This window comes from Gekko japonicus, unplaced genomic scaffold, assembly GCF_001447785.1.
Source record: "Gekko japonicus isolate JY-2015 unplaced genomic scaffold, Gekko_japonicus_V1.1 scaffold83, whole genome shotgun sequence".
NCBI lineage: Eukaryota > Metazoa > Chordata > Lepidosauria > Squamata > Gekkonidae > Gekko > Gekko japonicus.
This window is the reverse complement of record NW_015168655.1, coordinates 948,752-970,036: the sequence shown is the minus strand read 5'-3', so window position 1 is coordinate 970,036 and position 21,285 is coordinate 948,752. Positions and strand designations below refer to the sequence as shown.

The 21,285-nt window shown below is 42.9% G+C and overlaps 1 protein-coding gene across 2 annotated transcripts in view; it reads right to left on the bottom strand.

The window, feature by feature from the left end:
• AKAP6 (A-kinase anchoring protein 6) overlaps window positions 1-21,285 on the bottom strand; it is a 325,414-nt gene that overhangs the window by 200,777 nt on the left and 103,352 nt on the right. For both annotated transcript variants that reach the window (XM_015415204.1, XM_015415203.1), the window contains 2 exons: window positions 15,469-15,565; window positions 14,136-14,299 (listed from right to left, as the gene is read on the bottom strand). In XM_015415204.1, coding sequence (XP_015270690.1) covers window positions 14,136-14,299; window positions 15,469-15,565 — 261 coding nt within the window. The remainder of the gene's footprint in view (window positions 1-14,135; window positions 14,300-15,468; window positions 15,566-21,285) is intronic.

Sequence of the window (21,285 nt, the reverse complement as noted above, 5' to 3'; positions counted from 1 at the left end):
ACCTCCAGCGGGCACCAGCAGGGAGCTCCAGGCCCCGCCCTCCCGCACCTCACCCGGGGGGATAGCGTCCCCCCACGTCCCCCCCCCAAATGACCCCTGGACACAGTAGTATCCATAGTTATGGTTAACCTAATGTTCCACAATTCAGTTGGGCCACTAACTGAATAAATGTTAAGGTCAGTGAATTCTAGAATCCAATCAGATTGCATGTACTTCTCTGGCAAATGGGGTGTCTATGAGGATAAGAGTGGTGCAAATGCTGCTGAAACCAAACAGCAGATGTCAATAAAAGTACTGCTTGACCTGTGAAAGGCTGACTGATTATAACATAGGCCCCGGTCACACGGGCCGGATATCGCAGGGGGGAGGCATGGCTAATTGCCCCGGAGGAAACTAACGCACGGCCGTCCGAGCACATGTCCCAGTCGAGGTCCCGTGGTTAGGGGGGAGATGCCGACCAGATGGGTGTCCTGCAGCGTGGCACAGAAGCCGCGTGATCACACTAGCATGTGCTGTTGCGCAACCTGTGGAGACTTGGGAGAGAAAAAAACCCCTTGTGTGCGACAAACAGTGGCGGGTGCCGGATGCCACGTATGTCCACCAGAAACGCGATCAGACGCCCGCTCTTGCCCCACGGTTTCCGGAAACTAGTATCTTGGAGGTACTAGTTTTTTACTCCGCGTCTTCGGCAGAAACCCTCGGGTTAGCCACGGGAGCTCTACACTTCCCAAAGGTTGCGCACCCAGAAAATCCGCCTACCATCTGTATCGTCAGCGCGGCAAATGCTCCGTGTGACCGCAGCCATAGATCACTTTCTCAAAAGAGCCATGCTGTGAAGCTGATAGCAGCAAAGAAAGCCATACTCCATCTGAAAACTCTTCCATAAAACCAAAAGCACAGTAATCCTGCTGTTTACTGTAGGATGAATGTATTTAGTGTTCTGAATTCACCTGTGCCTTCTCATATGATGAGAGAACCGCAACAAGTACAAACTTCAAACTATAAAAGGAATGAGTAGAAAAAGTCCCTTACACCTAGAAAACTAGATGTCAGAGAGACCTTTCTCCCTGACATCTAAATCCCAACAACTTCAGCTATATTTATTATTAATTTATTGTGGCCAGGAATCTTGTAGAAAAAATGGTGTGGCCTTTATAGTCAACAAGAGAGTGCAAAAGTCAGTACTGGGATACAGTCTCAAAAATGATAGAATGATTTCAGTCCAATTCCAAGGCAAACCATTCAACATCACAGTAACCCAAGTCTATGCCCCAACCACTGATGCAGAAGAGGCTGAAGTGGACCGGTTCTATGAAGACCTACAACACCTCACAGAACTAACACCAAAAAAATGATGTCCTCATCATCATAGGGGACTGGAATGCTAAAGTAGGAAGTCAAAAGGTAATCGGAATAACAAACAAGTTTGGCCTTGGAAAGCAAAATGAAGCAGGGCGAAGGCTAACAGAGTTTTGTCAAGAGAACACACTGGTCATAGCGAACACCCTTTTCCAACAACCTAAGAGGCGACTCTACACATGGACATCACCAGATGGGTAACACCGAAATCAGACTGACTATATAATTTGCAGTCAAAGATGGAGAAGCTCTATCCAGTCAGTAATAACAAGACCTGGAGCTGACTGTGGCTCAGATCATGAGCTACTCATTGCAAAATTCAGACTTAAACTGAAGAAAATTGGGAAAACCACTAGGCCATTCAGGTTTGACCTAGATGAAGAATAGATTCAAGGGTCTAGATTTGATAGAGTGCCTGAAGAACTATGGACGGAGTTTGTTGACATTGTGCAGGAGGCAGCAATCACCACCATCCCAAACAAAAAGAAATGCAAGAAAGCAAAGTGGCTGTCTGATGAGGCTTTACAAATAGCAGAGGAAAGAAGGAAAGCGAAAGGCAAAGGCGAAAAGGAAAGATTTACCCAACTGAACGCAGATTTCCAGAGAACAGCAAGGAGAGATAAGGAGGCCTTCCTGAATGAACAGTGCAAAGTAATAGAGGAAAACAATAGAATGGGAAGGACTAGAGATCTCTTCAAGAAAATTGGAGAAATCAAGGGAGCGTTCCATGCAAAGCTGGCCATGATAAAGGACAAAAACGGTAGGGACCTAACAGAAGCAGAAGAGATTAGGAAAAGATGGCAAGAATACACAGAAGAACTATACAAGAAAGACCTCGATGTCCTTGACAACCACGACGGTATAATCACTGACCTCGAGCCAGACATCCTGGAATGTGAAGTTAAATGGGCCTTAGAAAGCATTACTAACAACAAAGCTAGTGGAGGTGATGGTATTCCAGCTGAGCTATTCAAAGTCTTAGAAGAGGATGCTGTTAAAGTTCTGCACTCCATTTGCCAGCAAATTTGGAAAACGCAACAGTGGCCACAGGATTGGAAAAGGTCAGTATACATTCCAATCCCAAAGAAGGGCAATGCCAAGGAATGTTCAAACTATTGCACAATTGCACTCATATCACATGCTAGCAAGGTCATGCTCAAGATCCTACAAGCTAGGCTTCAACAGTACGTGGATAGAGAACTGCCAGAAGTACAAGCTGGGTTTCGAAGAGGTAGAGGAACTAGAGATCAAATTGCCAACATTCGCTGGATTATGGAGAAAGCAAGAGAGTACCAGAAAAATATCTACTTCTGCTTCATTGACTATGCTAAAGCTTTTGACTGTGTGGATCACAACAAACTATGGCAGGTCCTTAAAGAGATGGGAGTACCAGACCACCTCACATGTCTCTTGAGAAACCTGTATAAGGGTCAAGAAGCAACAGTTAGAACTGGATATGGAACAACTGATTGGTTTAGCATAGGAAAAGGAGTACGACAAGGATGTATATTGTCACCTTGCTTATTTAATATATATGCAGAGTACATCATGCGAAATGCTGGCCTGGATGAATCACAAGCGGGAATTAAGATTGCTGGGGGAAAGATCAACAACCTCAGATATGCAGACGATACCACTCTAATGGCAGAAAGTGAAGAGGACCTTAAGAGCCTCTTGCTCAGTGTAAAAGAGGAGAGCGCAAAAGTGGGCTTGAAGCTCAACATCAAAAAAACTAAGATCATGGCATCCGGCCCCATCACTCTTTGGCAAATAGAAGGGGAAGTCGTGGAAGTAGTGACAGACTTCACGTTCCTGGGATCCCAGATCACCGCAGACTGTGACAGCAGCCATGAAATTAAAAGATGCCTGCTCCTTGGGAGGAAAGCGATGGTGAACCTAAACAGCATGATAAAAAGTAGAGACATCACCCTGCCAACAAAAGTCCGCATGGTCAAAGCAATGGTATTCCCAGTAGTCATGTATGGCTGCGAGAGTTGGACTATAAGGAAGGCCGAGCGCCGAAGAATAGATTCTTTTGAACTATGGTGCTGGAGAAGACTCTTGAGAGTCCCTTGGACTGCAAGAAGATCAAATCAGTCCATCCTAAAAGAAATCAACCCTGACCGTTCCCTGAAAAGCCGGATAATGAAACTGAAGCTCAAATACTTTGGCCACCAAATGAGAAGGGAGCACTCCCTGGAGAAGACCCTGATGCTGGGAAAGATTGAAGGTCAAAGAAGACGGGGACGGCAAAGGATGAGATGGTTAGACAATGTCATAGATGCAACGAACATGAAATTGAGGAAACTTCAGAGGACGGCGGAAGACAGGAAGGCCTGGTGTGATGTGGTCCATGGGGTTGTGAAGAGTCGGACTCAACTGTGCGACTGAACAACAACAACACCCCACTTTTCTCCCAATGGGGACCCAAGACAGTTTACCTTGTTCTCCTCTCCTACATTTTATCCTTACAACAACCATGTGAGGTAGGTTAGATTAGGATTGTATAACTGGTCCGATATCACCCAGTGAGTTTCTACAGCAGAGTGGGTGTTGGAACATCAGTCCCACAGATCCTAGTCTGAAACTCTAACCTGTACACCACACTGCCTTTTGTGAGGTGATGCCTGTTGACTAGTAGCAAACAGCCAGGCCTGCTCATGATTGCTGCCAGGCTTCGGCTTGAGGAGTCCTTTCTGAAAGGCCAAAACAGACCTGGTAAGAGCCCTGATCCCTCCCCCTGCCTTTTACTGACAGTAACCAAGGTAAAACGCTTAACTAATTAGCCTGCATACCTGAGCGACCGCCTTTCCCCATATGTTCCCCAGAGAGCACTGAGGTTGGGGACCCAGAATCGGCTGGTCCTCCTGAACATCAAGGAAGCCAGACTAGCGACAACTAGGGCTAGGGCTTTCTCGGTGGCGGCTCCACTCTGGTGGAACAAGCTCCCGGATGAGATTAGGGCCCTACGGGACCTGTTACAGTTCCGCAGGGCCCGTAAAATGGAGCTCTTCTGCCAGGCTTTTGGGGCTGCCACCACCATTGCCACCATTGATATCTGACAGCTTACGGAGAGCAAGCCCTACCATCTGGATCCCACAATTACAGCTCGAGCTGATCGCCCAGTCATTTGAGAAATATCAAGAAGCTGACTGTACGCCGAGGACTGAACACTAGCACTTTAACCTGTTATAATATTTATAGTTTTTAATTGTGTATTGATGGCTTTTATATTGTAGATTTTTTTGTTATATTGCAGTGTTTTATACTGGTTGTGTAAGCCGCACTGAGCCGGCTCTCCTGGGAGGACAGGGTAAAAATCTAATAATCAAATAAATAGTTTGTGATGCCAGCACACCCTTCCTCGTCTGACCCCGAGAATTTCCAGTGTCATGGCAAAACCCAGGTGCCTTTATGAGACTCCCCAAATTCTAGATCCTCTTGGCACTTTGGCTATAAAAGGGTGTGCCTATTAAAAGTGGAACCCCACTGACTAAGGGAGTCTCGGCTGGAGAAGGTGGTGGCATCATTATAGCATCACACTGGCTTTCATGGGGTTGCTGCTGCTGGACAACAGCAAGCCTGAGTGAATCATAAAGGTTGTTTGTTATCAAGTCACCCACCAGGCCTAGCCCCAATAAGGCCTATCTCAAAGGTCAAAACAACCCTGGAAAGGTCCATGTCTCTTTCCTTTTACTGACAGAAACCAAGGCTTGAAGGTCAGCAATATTTTTGTGGTTTATTGCTGACCTTTCTTAAATCTACAGGCACTGCTTCAATCATTTTGGGGTGTTAACTGCCAATGTCTTTTTTTTAAGGTTTTAAAGTTTGAAAGGTCTCTTTACAGTGTGGACCCTAAGCAACTTATATCATTCTCCTTGCCTCCCTTTTATCTTTACTATAACACTGTGAGGTGGTTAGGCTGAGACAGAATGCAATGAGTTCCCACAGCAGAGTGGCAATTTGAATCTGGGACTCCAGATCCTAGCCTGAAACTCCAACTATGATACCACACTTTTTGTGTTGGCTGCTACTGAACAATTGGGAGTAGTTAGGCCTGGAGGGATCATGGAAGTTGTGTGGTCTCAAGTTGCCCAGTGGTTGCTGCTGGGCATGGCCCTGATGAACCCCCCCTCAAAGGCCAAAGCAGCCCTAGAAATTACCCTGCCCCCTCACCCTGCCTTTTACTGACAGAAACCAAGGCTCCAACTGGCTATTCTGTTGTGGTTGCCTTAAAACAACCACAGGGGGCATTTTTTCCTTAAAACTACAGGTGCTGCTTCTATTAATGGAGGGGGGGTAATCCTCCAGTGTCTATTTTTTGTTTGTTTATTTCAGATGCATCTGAAAACCTGGGGCTTTCCCCAGGTTTGTATAAAGATCTGTCTTGTTTGTTCTTGAATCCAGTCTCCAGATTCAAGTAATCACAAATTTGGCCATGATGAGAATTAGCTATATTAATATGAAAACTTTGGCTCAGTACAATAGATAAATTTAGTATTTTCATACCTGGAAAACCAAGAAATCTGTATAAGGTACAACAATGGATTGTAAGCCACCACTTTCTTTACTATATAATTAAAGATTGTTTGATAAACAGTATAACCATTTTCAAATGGTAAAGTTCGCTTGCAAATCTCTGCTGCAACAGCTTGCTGCCAATAGTAGAGGCATAATACTAATCTTTGAAGATTAGAAATTTAGAGCTAAAAAATCCTTTAAATGAAGTAAAGTAAACCAACATATCAACTCACGTATATGACATTTCTCAGTATTGATCACAAGAAGTAGATCAATTCACTCTTTCTTTTTTCTGTATTGTAATACTAATCTCAAACATCCCAACAAAAACACTGTGGGTTTGAACCTTCAAGATTCACTAAAGTTTTTAATTAATTTATTTGTTTGTATTTATACCCCGCCTTGCCTGACAAGCAGGCTCAAGGCGGCTAACAAGATTAAATAACATAACAAAAAATTAAAACAAAAATATCAGTTAAAACAAGTGAACGACAACAATTACAGAACCAACTATGGCCATAATCCAATCAAATCCTGAGATAGGGGTAGTAACCAGCGGAGACTCTAGCCAGGAGATGATCTAAGTTCGGCCAGAAGATGTTCCAGGGCACACCCCTCAGTGGCGGCCCCTAATCGAACACCTGGTGGAAGAGCTCCATTTTACAGGCCCTGTGGAACTGTGAGAGGTCCCGCAGGTCCCTGATGTTCTCTGGGAGCTCGTTCCACCAGTGTGGGGCCGCCACCGAGAAAGCCCTGGTTCTAGTAGTATTTAGCCTGGTTTCTTTCGGACCAGGGAGGGTCAACCGGTGTTGTGACCCTGACCTCAGTGCTCTCTGGGGCTCGTATGGGGAGAGGCGGTCCCTCAGGTAGGCAGGCCCCTGACCATATAGGACCACAGATTAGTAATTTGTTGGTACACTCAACCTTTTTCGTTCCTTGCACTTATTTTAGCCATTTCACAAATACCATTATTTTAAAAAATAATATTCTGCAGATTACGTTCACTATTTTGGATCTACGTGACTACGTATGGACTTGTAAAGTCAACTTATAGGAGGTTCATCTCTTCAAGTTTTTGTCTTTGATGGTTTCATTTTGTTTTGTTTTTTGGCATATGGATTATTTGCTTCAGGTTCAAAGCTGCAGGGAGGTAGGATTCCTTTTAAAGCTCCCAGATTTCCCCTAGCTTTTCTCCCCGGACTACTTTTGCTATGAAGTTCTGGGAAACATCATGATAAAGCCTGGATAGCTGTTATGTGGATGGGAAAGTTTGAATTTTTCTGGTCTTTTCCAAACAACAGCCATTTTTCCTGCCCTTGTTCCTGTAGCGGCCATCTCCAAGGGGCTTTTCTTTTTTTAAATTGCCAACTGAATGTTATTATAGCACTATAATGGTATAACAGTCTGTGTACTAGCTTCTCTGAATTCCCAGCTTTCATTTTCAAAAAAGGAAATATGTAACCTCTTTTTGCTGTGGAAATATGCCTTTCTCCTTATATCTCCACAATAAAAGAGGCTGCAGAATTACTTTTTTTTAAAAAAAATGAAAGCTAGGAATTCAGAGAACCTGATACACAGTTCCTATAATGTTATGATATAAGGATATTCAATTGCCCATTACAAAAACTAATGCCTCCTGTGGTGAAGGTCAGAAATGACCACTGCTAGGGCACTGGGGCAGGGTAACTTCAGGGAAACCTGCCATGTAGAAGTCCCTCTGCTGCTGTACTGTTTCATCAGAACAGCAGAAATGGGAAAATTAGCACTATGCAAACCTTAGCGAAAAGGGTGTCAAACTCATTTGTTACAAGGGCTGGATCTGACATAAATGGGACTTGGTGTGTCATAAAATGTAATGCCAGGTAGTGGAGATATAAACTTTATAAAGGATACAGACAAACACAATTAAAGATATTTTTTACTTACAATACAAGTGTCCTTCAAACTCTTGCAATGTTTTGTTTAACAGTCTTTGATAACTGACACCTCCCAAACCTTCCCCACAGCCAAAAGATGCCTGCTTAAAATGGAAAGGTGGAGGAATAGTGGGATTTGGCAATGCAATTTAAAAAATAAAACATCAAGACAAAGCAACAGGATCACAGCAGAAACTAAAAATACGAACTAAAAATATTAAATGCTCTGAGCCTAGGAAAACATGAAATGGCTGGGCATTGCAAGCTCCCCCCATGTCTACTCAGAGTGGCAATGGCTCTCCAGTGTAATGTCCCCCTCTGGCTGTGGGTTCCCAGGTTAGAGTACACAGGCAGCCACTCTCCGGGCCATTCAGCAAAGGCAAACTGGCTCAAAACATCAACCCTATGTTTGCAAGGAGACTCCAACAAGCAACAGCTTCAGCTTGCATACAAACACTTGGAAAGTGAAACTTTTTGAGGTCCACTCCATTGAAATACATTGCTGCACAAAGTTGCAAAGAAAATGTGGAATGGATTTTCCATTAAGGTCTCTGGGCCCAGATAGATAACTCTGGGACTGGAATGACAGCCACCAGAGTGAAATGACAGTCCCTGAACACAGATTCTATTGCTAGGGACCATCATTATACTCCCAGAGGACTGTTTCTATTGCTAGAAAAAGTCCCAGAGTAGTCTATCTGGGTGCAGAGACCTTAATGGAAAAATCCATTCTGTGTTTTCTGTGCAACTTTGCAAGCCCAGAAGAGCTTCCTGATGAAGCAGGCAAAGACAGGACCCAAGGGAGCTGGGAATGTCTGCAGCCTGGAGCTTCAAAGGGTGAGGGGATGGGGAAAGAAAAGACCCCTGGGCCAAATTAAAGCCACGAGCAGGCCAGTTCCAGCCCGCGGGCCTTAAATTTGACACTCCTGTCTTAGTGTTTCAATGAGAGTTGTATGGATATGAGACCTTTCTCCCTCCTTTTTATACTGAATTCCTCCCACTGGAGTTTACCACTACTTTTCCTGAGAATAAGTGATCACATCTATTCACTGTATCAAGGAATCCAAACTACTAGGCTTCTCAGAAATTCTAAGAATAACTTTTGCTTTTACTCTTCCCAAAGCCATGCTGAGAAAATCTAAGCATTCTCTGTTAGGCTCCATAACTATCCTTTCATTAAAGTTGTGCTCTCCTATCTCCTTCATTTCAATCCTAAACAAAGTTACACCCTTTTAAGCCCATTGACTTGTTTAGGATTGCACTACTATATACGATATACTTTACTATCCCCGATTCCAATTCAACAATAATATTTCAGGTAAGTGATTTCTTGGACTCTGAGGCACACACAAAGCTCTCCCACTTGAATTACTTTCCCATCCACTTCAATGGAAGTGTCCATTTTGATTGTCCATTTCTTTTCATAAATATACTAACCTCATTTTTCTGCATGGATAATGCAAACTCTATTAATAGAAATGAATCCAATATATTATATGTACAGATTATTATTATGTTATATTGCTTAATTAAACTTCTGCAACTTCTTTATCCAAATAGATTTTTTTTCAGAAAAAAGAAAACCTTTCTCAGGGTAGAAAAGCTTTAATCTTAAAATGTTTACCTTAATTATATCTGGAAATTACAATAATTTTCTAGGTGAACTTTAAATATCCCTTCCTATCTTTAGTTTCTTTTTTATTTTTAAAGGTCAAGGACAGGATCTGCTGCAGTTGAAGGGATTATGGTTTAGCTATAGTTTGAAAAATCCTTGTTTGTTTCCCAAATCCTATTTCTAGTTATGAATAAGTGAAACATAGGCCACATAATAAAATGCATAATCTTATATGCAAAATCTGAGTTGCTGAGTGTTTTCAATACATTTCTAGAAATGTAGTTTTCTCTCCCTTTCTATATGCTTATGAAAAGGCCCCACAGTAGTGCAGAAAACACTTTTTTAAGAAGTCCTAAGGGAAAAGTTTCATAGATACTTTGAAATTCCTCCTATTTCTAGTTTCTTCAGAGATCTGTAAAATCAGCTCACTGCTGCAGTCTCTCAACAAGGTAAAAAAAGAAAAGAAAAATACCCCCTAGATATTTCCTTTAGATTTTCTATTATGCTTCACAAGTTTTCTATGGTTTCTGAAGTAAGTGTATTCTGAAATCGAGAGTTATTTTTCTTATTTTGTTTTGTTTTTATTAATCTGTCAGTCTGCAACTGAAAGGAAATTCCTACTTGCACAACACTCTCAGGGAATTGTCAATTTAAAGGCCATAGTATATGTACAATAATGACATAAGGCAAAAAATAATAATGAATACTTTGGGGAATCAAATATGGAAATTCACTCCTCTGAGCTTCTCATATTCCCTGTTAAGTAGCATATTAGGAGACTGGAACCAAAAAAACCCTGGCCAGTTAGTTCAAATCTAGATGTGAACTTCACCCCCCCCCCCATTGCCCTCTGAAAGCTACCAGGCAATAACATTGCAGTGACAGTAGAAGCCACAATTGGGCTCAGCAGTCAATCAGACATAGCTTTGATTGCTACCCTGTCTCCTGACCAGCTTTTCTACAGCCCCTCACCCTCCATAGAATACAGTTCTCCCTGGTAAGCATAGTGTGTACATCCATTCCCTGTTTCCTTTCCTCAGTCAATCAGCGTGGTTTAGTGGTTAAGGGAGGCAGACTCTAATCTGCAGAACCGGATTTGATTCACCAGTCCTCCAGATGAAGCCTGCTGGGTGACCTTGGGCCACTCACAGTTCTCTCAGAATGCTCTCAGGCCCAACTATCTCACATGGTGACTGTTGTGGGGAGAGGAAGGGAAGGAGATTGTAAGCCGCTTCAAGAATACTTAAGGTAGGGGAAAGTGGAGTATAAAAACCAGCTCTTTTTCTTTTTCACCCTATCCCGCACGCTTTTTCAGTATTCTTCTTCTGAGGCTCCCTACCCCTTAGCATCCTGCATAATGCGACTTTCCCAGCCTTCAACCTGCCTTTATGTGAGGTGCCTTTATCTCAGCTAAACTGACAACTCTCTTTTCCCTCTTAGACGCCCCAGTGCAAATTCTTTCATTTCTTTAGCAATGGAATGTTTTTGCCACTTCAGCTTATCAGAGCTTTCCCCAGTGCAATACAATATAGATGGCAATTTTGTTCCATTTCTGCAAATAAGGGACTGTTGTATTCAAACAACTTATAGGGTTGCCAGCATTCATTTGGGGCCTGGAGATTTCCTGGAATTGCAACTGATATGCAGACTACAGAGATCAGTTTTCTGTAGAGAAACCAGCCTCCTTCAGAAGGGGACTATATGACATTATACACCACTGAGGTCCCTTCCCTCCCTAAGCCCCACCCTTCCCAGGCTCCACCTCCAAATCTCCAGGAATTTTTCAGAGCTAGTAGCTCTACTTATATAAATTCAAAATGCGCTTACCATGGTGTCAAAATTTCACTACCAGAAATAAAATGTTTTGAAATGAATACTGACCAGATTGAGTTAAGTGAGATGACACACCTACTTCTTTGTTTGGTTTTATTTCAACATCACCTAGACTGACTCCACAGAGTCCATAATATATTGCAGAGATGGCAGTAACATCAATATGGTAACAGGTGATTGAGCGATACTGACTAGGGATGGGCATAAACCGATCCACAGATCTAATTTCATCACGGATCAGGGGCTGGTTCACGGACCTTTTGCCCGGTCTGTGCATTCATGGTTTTGATGGATTGCCCACAGACTAATTTTTTTTTAAAGGTGGTCCATTTTGTCCATTAGAAGAGTTTGTGGGCCAGACATGCTGGCAGCCAGAGAACTCTCTAAAGCCATGCTGCCCCTGTGCCATGCTGTGAGTGAGCTCAGGAGGCATCTAACTGCCTCCAGAGCCCACTTTCAGATTGCCCCACTGCTGCAGTGCAACACGAGCGAGCTCAGGAGGCAATGCATGACCCAGAAGTGGAATCAGGAGGCATTTAAATGCACTGCATCACAGACCTCATGATCCACAAACTGGTTTGTAAACCAGAAAAGTCTGTGGAAGTTTATAGTTCATGAAATTCATGAATCACAAACCTCCCATGAACCTCCATTTTTCTGGCCCGTGCCCATCCCTAGTACTGACACACATACTGACTTACTTGGAGAACTCCAGTTACTGCCACTGAGTATTGCTGAAGGGGAAAGAGATGCAATGTCTTTATCGGAGATTGTCACCACCACTGCAGCAGTGTATAAGGGCACAGTTATGCAGTGCCTAACAGAACCCAGCACTGACTTCATCATCTGTATGACCCAGAAGTGCCCTTTAAGTTTGGCTATCCAGTGGTCCTGAAAATCCCAAATATTTTCAAGCTTGTCAGGACTTGGCCTTTTTGGATAGCTGAAATTAAGCCCGAGTCAACAGCCAGCTTAAAAAATACCCGAAAAATGCTGGTAAGGTTTTTTCAGGTATTTTTTGGCTTGGTTTATGCCGAATACACACCCTTACACAACTCTGTTACTTGAATCATCCAGTGACTCACTAGGCAAGCTACTGCTGACACTGCGGGTAAAGTGTTAAACAGATAATTAAAATGGACAGTAATGGGCTACTTCCCTTGTGATCTGTTCTTTGGCTTTACTAGCTTACAAAAGATGAACATAGCTATTGCTGAATTGCTTTTATTGATTCACATAATTAAACACAAATATAAAATTGACAATTAGGCAGAACACTGGAATTGCCTAAAATTTAGTGCGCCAACCAAAAAAATCATAAGAATAATTATGCTATCAGTATGATTCATGTAGGTTTGCCAAAACAGGTTCACACAACGAGTACCTGCAATTATGTGAAGTGTGCCATGAAGCCCTTATATGTGGCAGTAAACGAAGAATTTAGTCTTAGAACAAACCTTGGTGCCAACAATACCATGGTGTTTGGATCCCCAGGAGCATTTCTATGGATGGAGGTGTTTCTGCTCAGAGAGTGAGTTTCTCACCCCTCTCCAGCTGCAGCCAAAAAGGACCATCTAGTCCCACTCCTGCGGTCCACTGTAGCCATGGGGCAGCATTTCAGGAGACAGGTGAGGCTGTGGCAAGAGGGAAGAGGCTAGAAAGTCCCCCAGCAAGGGCAGAAATCCTTCTGTCTATGGAAACATTCCAGTGAATCCAAGCTAGTTCCTATTCAGACAACTGAATGGCTTTATGAAATTGATCACAGGTAACAATGACACTTGATTGACACTTGATACCATTTTCCAGATCTAAAAATGCTCTTGCCTACCTCTAATAGCCATGTTTGTGGCATTTCCCCCCCTGCTGCCGCACTTTGGTCACAATAAACCCTAGCTTTCTGTTTTTGTGATACCTTGAAAAGTCAGAAGCTTTTCCCCAGGTACATAGCCAATGTGACTCTAAAGAAGTGTGTATTTTTTCAGTTATGGACAAGTATTGAATAATGCCTACAATGCGACTGATAATGAATATATTTATTAGCATGGTGAAGAGTAAAGTGCTCATTTGGCCTTTTGAAAGGAAACAAATTACTGGCTACCCAGTAATTCTTCAGCAACTCTCCATCCACTTCAGGAACTTTCCTCATATTTTTGTTTTTGTTGAAGAACACATATTTTTGGCATATTTCTCAAAGTAAAACAGAGCAAACAGGTTTTCTCTCTGTAGCAAGGCTCCCTCCAACACCACCACTAGAATAATGGCAGCATAGTACTAAGGAAGAAGTGCCTTCCAGTTCTCCAAATGGATATGGATATCAATATTTTAAAGTGCCTGGCGTATTCAACACATGCACCATTACAGAAGGCTTAAACTCCAAGCAAAAAAAGATTTGTGGCAAAGCATATGACCTTCTCCCCACTACAATGGCCATCCCCTAATTAGGCAATGCATCTGATAGTCATTAACAGGAATGAGATAATGAATCACTTTCTCTCTTCTTTGTTAATTTGCTGTAACCAAGCGGCTAATGGATGTCAGAGCTGAGTGATTGCACTGATTATAGTGATTTATAGTTGCAACAAAACAATTTAAAACCATTCTGATTATTCATGTTAAAGATACTTTATGTTTTGTTTACTAAATATTTTACGTTCCTTCCTCATCCCTTTGCACCAAGCAAAAGTGCTCTATCTGAAAAATTTGGGGGAGGAAAGTTTCAGCCTGGGCTATTTTTTTATTATTGTTTCAGAGTGAGGCATTTTAGTTTGTTTATACAAAAAAAATTACCCAGTAGAAATGAAAAGCCTTAGGGTGGAAAGAAAACTTCAGTGGTACCTAGTTCAAAAGGAAGAGGAAATAAGAGGAAATAAGACAAACTTCAAGCCACTTACCTTGGGGCTCTCAGTCCCTTCCTCATCCTCTGCAGACACATCAGTAGCCAGTATCTCTGCTTTGATGATACCCAGAGCCCGAAGAATCCAGCTGTGTTGTCGTTTGATTTGCTTCTGTAGTTCCTTCCATTGACTTGCAATTATTTGCAGCATGTCCTTCAGTCCTTTTCCAAAACAAAGGGGGGGGGATTAAGTAACACATTCAACTCTATTTTTAATCATATTATTTATACAAAGGTGGACCATGAGAAAGGAGGGGGGAAACCCACATCTAAGTATTTCAATACTCTTTATTAGGAAATTCTTTCAAGAGTTCTATCATGCATTGCCAACGACTTGATAAGGCTGAACATGACAAGAACACAACATGCTAGGCATAACCAAAGATGGTAAAGAACAAATAAAGTAATATATAATCTGTTTCCTCATGCTGGACAAACTCTCACTCAGAACATACATAGGTACTAATTTTCTTTCTCTTCCCCCCTCCCCAATTTCCTTATATATACATTGCCCTATTAGTCATCTATTTTTCCTAACATTCTACAGCCTCCAGGATATTATGCAAGTCCACCAACATTAACTACAGAATTCATGGAGGAGGATCTATTTAAGGCTCTCAAGGAGCATGTGCAGAACAAATGTAAGGACTCAAGTAATAATTACACAAAAACTAGAGAATGTGTTGGATAAAACCTACTTCAACCGGGCCAAAAAATAAGCATGCCATTTCTATGAGTTGAGTGCACTGATTAAAACTATCCCATTCAATGAGCCATGCAAAATTCCAAAAATATAACAAAAAAAAATTCATTCTGACTTAAGGCTTATAGTGAAAAGGACAAGCATAACCAAAGGAAATAACTATTCTTAATTTTTAAATTTTCCTAATAAATACTTTAAAATTGCAGTAAGAATTAACTCAAACGGCAAAAGAGCCTTTACCAATGCAATTACTCAGGCCGGCTATGTAAAAATATATCTGTGTATAGATCTGAAATCCTAATTTATCATCGTAATGTTATTTCCATTGCACCTACATCAAAGGATATGTCAGTGTGAAATTTTCAGTGATGTAATTTCAATTGAAACTCAGCTAAGCAGCAAGACCAAAATAAAATGAGCAGACTATTTGCAGGCAGTATTTCATTTTATAGGTATCACAGCATTGTATGCAGTATATGAAACATTTATAAATCTTGAAGGTCAAACTGATAATGTAAATATTAATAATACATAAGGAAGTGAATATATGCAGTAATTTACAGCAATGCTTCTTTATTCTTTAATAGTTGGGAGACATAAAGACTTGCAATATTTCAGAAGGATTTACCTGATTTGTGAGATACTATAAGATCAAGAAGCTGGAGTCCTTCTTCTACAACGGCTTCCTTTAATGCACAGTGGCTGTCTACATTCAGCTTAAAACTCTACAAGGGAAATATGTGCATGAGTATCAAAGAGGCACGTTAGCATAAAACACACATACAAAATTACTTCTGTGACTTTTATCAAGAACCACAGCCCCATTTACCCAACAGCCATATTCATTTGAAATACTAAAAGCAATTGATATTTTGGAACTAAGCTCAAAATATTGCAATTAGATTAGCAAAGTGCATCTATGTTGAAACAGCTAACAAATCTAGAAATGTATTAGTTTTTTAGCGAAACGTTGCAACCCATAGGCTATATCTGGAATAACAGTGTCCTATAAAATACACAAAATTGAAGCCATCACAGATGAGACCCTCATCTCCAGCTTTTTTAAAATTTAAAATATTGGTGAATGCTCTATTTATGTAAATATGTGAAGGTTCTATTAATACTTGTTAACACCAATACTGTAACAGATCCTTACTGTTAATCTGTTGCAACCACTTCATATTGGAATAATCATTCTACAGCTTATTCTATTCAGCACATCTACTGCTTTTATTCTGAAGATAACGGAGTACTGTTTTAAGCAGAGTTATATCTTTATAAGTCCATTAAATCAATGGGCTTTGAAGGGTGTAACTCTAATATTTGACACATACATGGATAGCATATCAGAGAAATGACAGGAATTCTATGCAATTTTATTTACTGTTGAATAGGATGGGCTGCAAACAAGACTTTACAAACTAAGACCAGCAGAATTTTACAGAAAGGTTTTTATTATTGCATACAGAAGACTTCCATACTTTTAGCACTTGTTCAGGTGAGGGTACCAGGGATTTTTGCCTTCCCTGCCATGGCTGTAGTGTCCTTATACCCAGAAATAGGAGGGGGCTGCTAAAGTTGATGATCCATCAGTTTCAAAGAGATATTGTTCAGGTAGCTTTGGTCGTAGTAGCTGACCCCTTAAAAGGTGCCTTCCTAAACTCAGAGGAAGTTCACCCTTACTATCAGATTCTAGTTTCTTGGCAGAACTTTTCCCAATACTCTCCTGTCTCTGGACATATCAGCTCAGAAGGCTAAATTCTCTGAGGGGTCAGAGATGTTTTGCAGGTTACACAATAGCACACCTGGTTTTACCACTGGGTATACCATTGATAGAAATTTGTAGCCGATTATGGCTTCCTGATTAATGTACCTATCTGATATTTTATATGTATTGCATTCACACATTACAATGGTAGGTATACACACTTTCAGAAAGAGAATAGTTAAGTTGCTTATACTTGTGGCTGTGATTTCCAATCCCATGTCTACAATTTGCAATTTCTACTCTGTCCTGTGTTAACAAAATCCACATCGAACACATGAACACATATGAAGCTGCCTTATACTGAATCAGACCCTTGGTCCATCAAGGTCAGTATTGTCTACTCAGACTGACAACAGCTCTCCAAGGCCTCAGGCAGGGGTCTTCCACATCACTCACTGCCTGGTACTTTTAACTGGAGATGCCAGGGATTGAACTGGGGACCTTCTGCTTGCCAAGCAGATGTTCTACCACTGAGCCATAGCCCCTCCCCATAGGGGCAGCTATGGTTAAGCTTAAAGACAGGGCCAGCTCACCCGCTAGGCAAACTAGGCATTCGCCTATAGTGCCGAGTCCTGGATGGGGCAGCAGCCGGCCCTGGATGGGGCACTGATCTCCCCCCCGCCAAAAGCCTGAACGAAGGCACGGTCAGTTTTCTTTGCTTCCCAGGCAGCTGATGCATCACATTCCACCTCAGCACATCGGGACTGGAGCTTGGAGCGGCAGCCAAAAGCAGTGGGGAAGGCAAGAGAGGCGCGGGGGCCGGAAGAAAGGAAGAGGTGAACCAGTCAGCCAGCCAGCTGCCAGAGGGGCCACCCCCGCCCCAGCGGCAGAGCCACCGTTGCTGGGAGGATGCGCCACCGCCCCCCCTGGCCAGGAGAGGTAAACGGGGGAGACAATGAAGGAGCCGCCCTGACAGCTTCTGTTCTGGGCCTCCTCCTGCCTGCTGCTCTGCTGCCTGCACGGGTGAGAGGAGGGCGGCAGTCCACCAAGGGACACACAAAACTGACTCAGCTGGGCAGAGGGAGGAGGGGAGGTCAGAGGAGCGCGGAAGAAGCGACGTGGCAGCTCCCCTCGGAGACAGAAGAAAACCCCCATTCGTATCTGGCACAGCAAGGCCAAACTCCCTCGGTGTGTTTCAGCGCCCTCCAAAGGTGCCCGGCCACCTCGCCTTTGCCCAGGGGTGTGGCCCAGCTTTGGGGGTTTCCAGTGCCGGGAGGTGGCCATCCCTTAAAGGAAGGGAGGGAGGAGAGGGGAGGGAGGGAGGGTTAGCCAGCTGGCCAGTGCCGCGGAGCAGTGCCACGCCTCTCTCATTCAGGCTGGAATGGGTGTGAGCAGCGGAGAGAAGGGCTCTCTGGGGCGCGCTCCAGGAGGTTGGCAATGCCGTAATTGGGCATGTGCCGGGGGGGGGGGCCGCCAGAAGGTAGCCCCGCCTAGGGCACAAAAAAACCTTAGGCTGGCCCTGCTTAAAGACAAGGCAATCCCTAGTCAGACCAAACAAATTGAAACTGATTTTGGCTCATCATAACAGGCTCATCCATTCACCTGTCCGATCTGTAACCTATCTTTCCTTTGTGTGGGAAGTCTATTCTGCTTTACAACAACTCCACAAAAATGAAAATTTCATTTAAAACAACTTCACAGAAACAGACTAAGAATTCACATAAAATATATGACATCATTGAGAACTACCCTGAGACTAAGAACAGGAGAGTTTCAAATAACTTAACCTTCATAGGGCTTTTATATACAAATATATTTCTTAACAATTGCAAGCTTAGATTCTGGTGAGTCTATTTTGCAAGGGAGTTCCACAACTGTATTTTTTAATTATTATTTTTATTTGCAAAATTTATATCTTAAAAGGGCTGCTAAAGTGGCTAACAATTTAAAAGGTACATTAAAAAGTTACATTATAAAAGCATTATAATAAAACATATAAAACTTTAAAAAGAGCTAAAAAAACAGAGTTAAAATACATATAAAACAGTTAAAATGCATACAAAACATAAGAGGCAGTGTTGCCATAGTCTATAAGGATTCTATCCCCCGAGCACAGTGCCCCATCCAGGATGCTACTAGTTTTGAGGCTGTGTACGGATGTTGGGGTTGAGAGGCAGGATTGGGATTCTGTTAGTGTACTGCTCATGCTGCTGCCTGTTTCCCTAGCTGAGCTGACAGAGCTGGTCTCAGGGGTGGTGTTGATGACCACCCTAGGCTGATGGTCCTGGGGAACTTCAGCATTCATGCTGAGGCTGCCTATCAGGAGCAGCTTAGTATTTCATGGTCTCCATAATAACCCTGGGCCTGTCTCAGGTAATAATAATATTGGACTGTCACCAATATACAGATGACACTCTCAGGTCTATTTTACACTTCCAGTAGATCCTAGGGAAGTTACCGAAATCCTGAACCAGTGCCTGGAGGCAGTTTTGGAGTGGATGTGGGCTAATAAACTGACGCTTAATCCTGACAAGACAGAAGTGTTAGTGGTGGGCAGAAGGTCTAAATGGGGATTTAAGGTGTCCATCATTCTGGATGGAGTTGCACTCCCCTTGAAGGAACAGGTCTGAGGGTGCCTACTGCTAGATAAGCAGGTGGCAGCTGTGGCCAAGAATGCCTCTTACCAGCTTCATCTGGTGAGCCAGTTGCAGCCTTTCCTGGACAGAAAAGATCTGGCCACTGCGGTACATGCCCTGGTTACATCCAGGTTAGATTACTGCAATGTGCTCTACATGGGGCTGCCTTTGAAAAATATTTGGACACTTCAATTGGTACAGAATACTGCAGCCAGGTTGTTGACTGGAATGGGTCACAGAGACCACTCCAGTCTTGGCCCACCAAAGCTCCATAACTCTCTCCCCAGGAGGATTTGTCCATCCCCTTCTTTAGCGGTCTTCTGCTAGCGAGTGAAGATTTTTTTTTTTGTTCTGCTTTGTTTGGTATTTCCTCAATGATCTCTTGTGACTGATTTGGCTTTTAGCAGCAGGATTTTGTAGCCTGGAGGCTTTTGATATGGTTACCAACATCACTTCAGCTGCAAGAAGAGTCAGAAGAGGCGACAGCACACAATTGTCTGCTGTTCCTTCCCCTTACCTGGTCTGCCTGTCCTCCACCACATCTCCCCCTACCCCACACACTACGAATCATGGCACTATCTCTCACCCCATTCTGTCCCCCCAGCACATTTCTTTCACCAGCAGGCAAAGGAAAATAAGCAAGCAAACAAATAAATAAATACACACCCAAACTTAATATACAGATCCACCTCTCGCCAGGGTCTTGGAAACATAAAACATAAATAAAACACAAATCCAGACTCACTCCTCATGTGGGTCTGAGTAACACACACACACACACACACACAAAACAAAAACAAAAGCCCAGCTCTCAACTGATTAAACAACAGAGAACAGTATCATATAGAAGAAAGTCAGAGTATTTAAAGCAGTCTTAATGCAGGCTTTATAGGATGCTATTGATCATTACCAGCTTTTTCAGTTGAGCCTGAAAGCAAACAGGCAGCAAGTGAAACTGATGGACACTATCCATGAAAGGTGTTAGGCTACCATACTGTGCACCCTTCAGTCTCTTTGGAAATGCCCCGTTTTACAGATTTGCCTCAATGAGAATGATTAAAAGCAATGGGGAGCTGGACTTTCATACTTATGGCCACTACATAGCAGCATTAATTTGGGCAGGTTCATCTTACCATGCAAAGATATGAAAAGCTTTATACAATTCAGTATGGACAATGAAAGGTAAAATAATTTTATCCTCCTTTGTACCTCATTGTCCTAATGAGTAACTCATCCTGAAAAGCATTTTCCATGCTAAGCAGAGTCCAAGCATGGGTGGAAGTAATATGTATATGATTTACCAGGGCTTAGGGACCAGTTCAGTCCAGGCTACAAAGCCTATTGCCATAATTATCTCTCCTTATATATAATTGAATAGTGGGTGCCAAAGTTCTAAAATGCACTCCTTTAGTGTATGGACGCTTGAAATGTCAGTCAGAAGACGCTGGCTGGGTTGACTGGCTGCTTTGTGCAGTCCCGCCCAGTGTTTCAAGGTCTTTTGCATATGGAAGCTGATTGGACTTCACTGTGTTCCACACCTCAAACTCACCCCCCCCCCGGCAAGGCAGTTGGAATGTCAGTTGCATATGGAACCTTCAAGGTCTTTTGCATATGGAAGCTGATTGGACTTCACTGTGTTCCACACCTCAAACTCACCCCCCCCCCGGCAAGGCAGTTGGAATGTCAGTTGCATATGGAACCTTCAAGGTCTTTTGCATATGGAAGCTGATTGGACTTCACTGTGTCTGGTGGTGTGTAGGTCCCAGGATCATGTTTTAAAAGCTGCCTGGGGAGATGGGGACCTCAGACAGGTTACAGTGCCATAGACTCCACCCTCCAACCCAGCTATTTGCTCCTGGGGAACTATTGTTGCCAATCTTGGCCCAGCACCCATCAAACCATTCTCTTCAACCCCCTGCTATGCAGCACACTTTCCCCTAGGGTTGCCAAACTCCAGGTGGGACCTGGAGATCTCCCACTGCTACAATTGATTTCCAGATGACAGAGATCAGTTTCCCCTGGAGAAAATGGCTGCTTTGGAGGGTAGACCCTATGACATTATACCTGCTGAGTCCTTCTGCCCCCCCCCCAATGCTGCCCT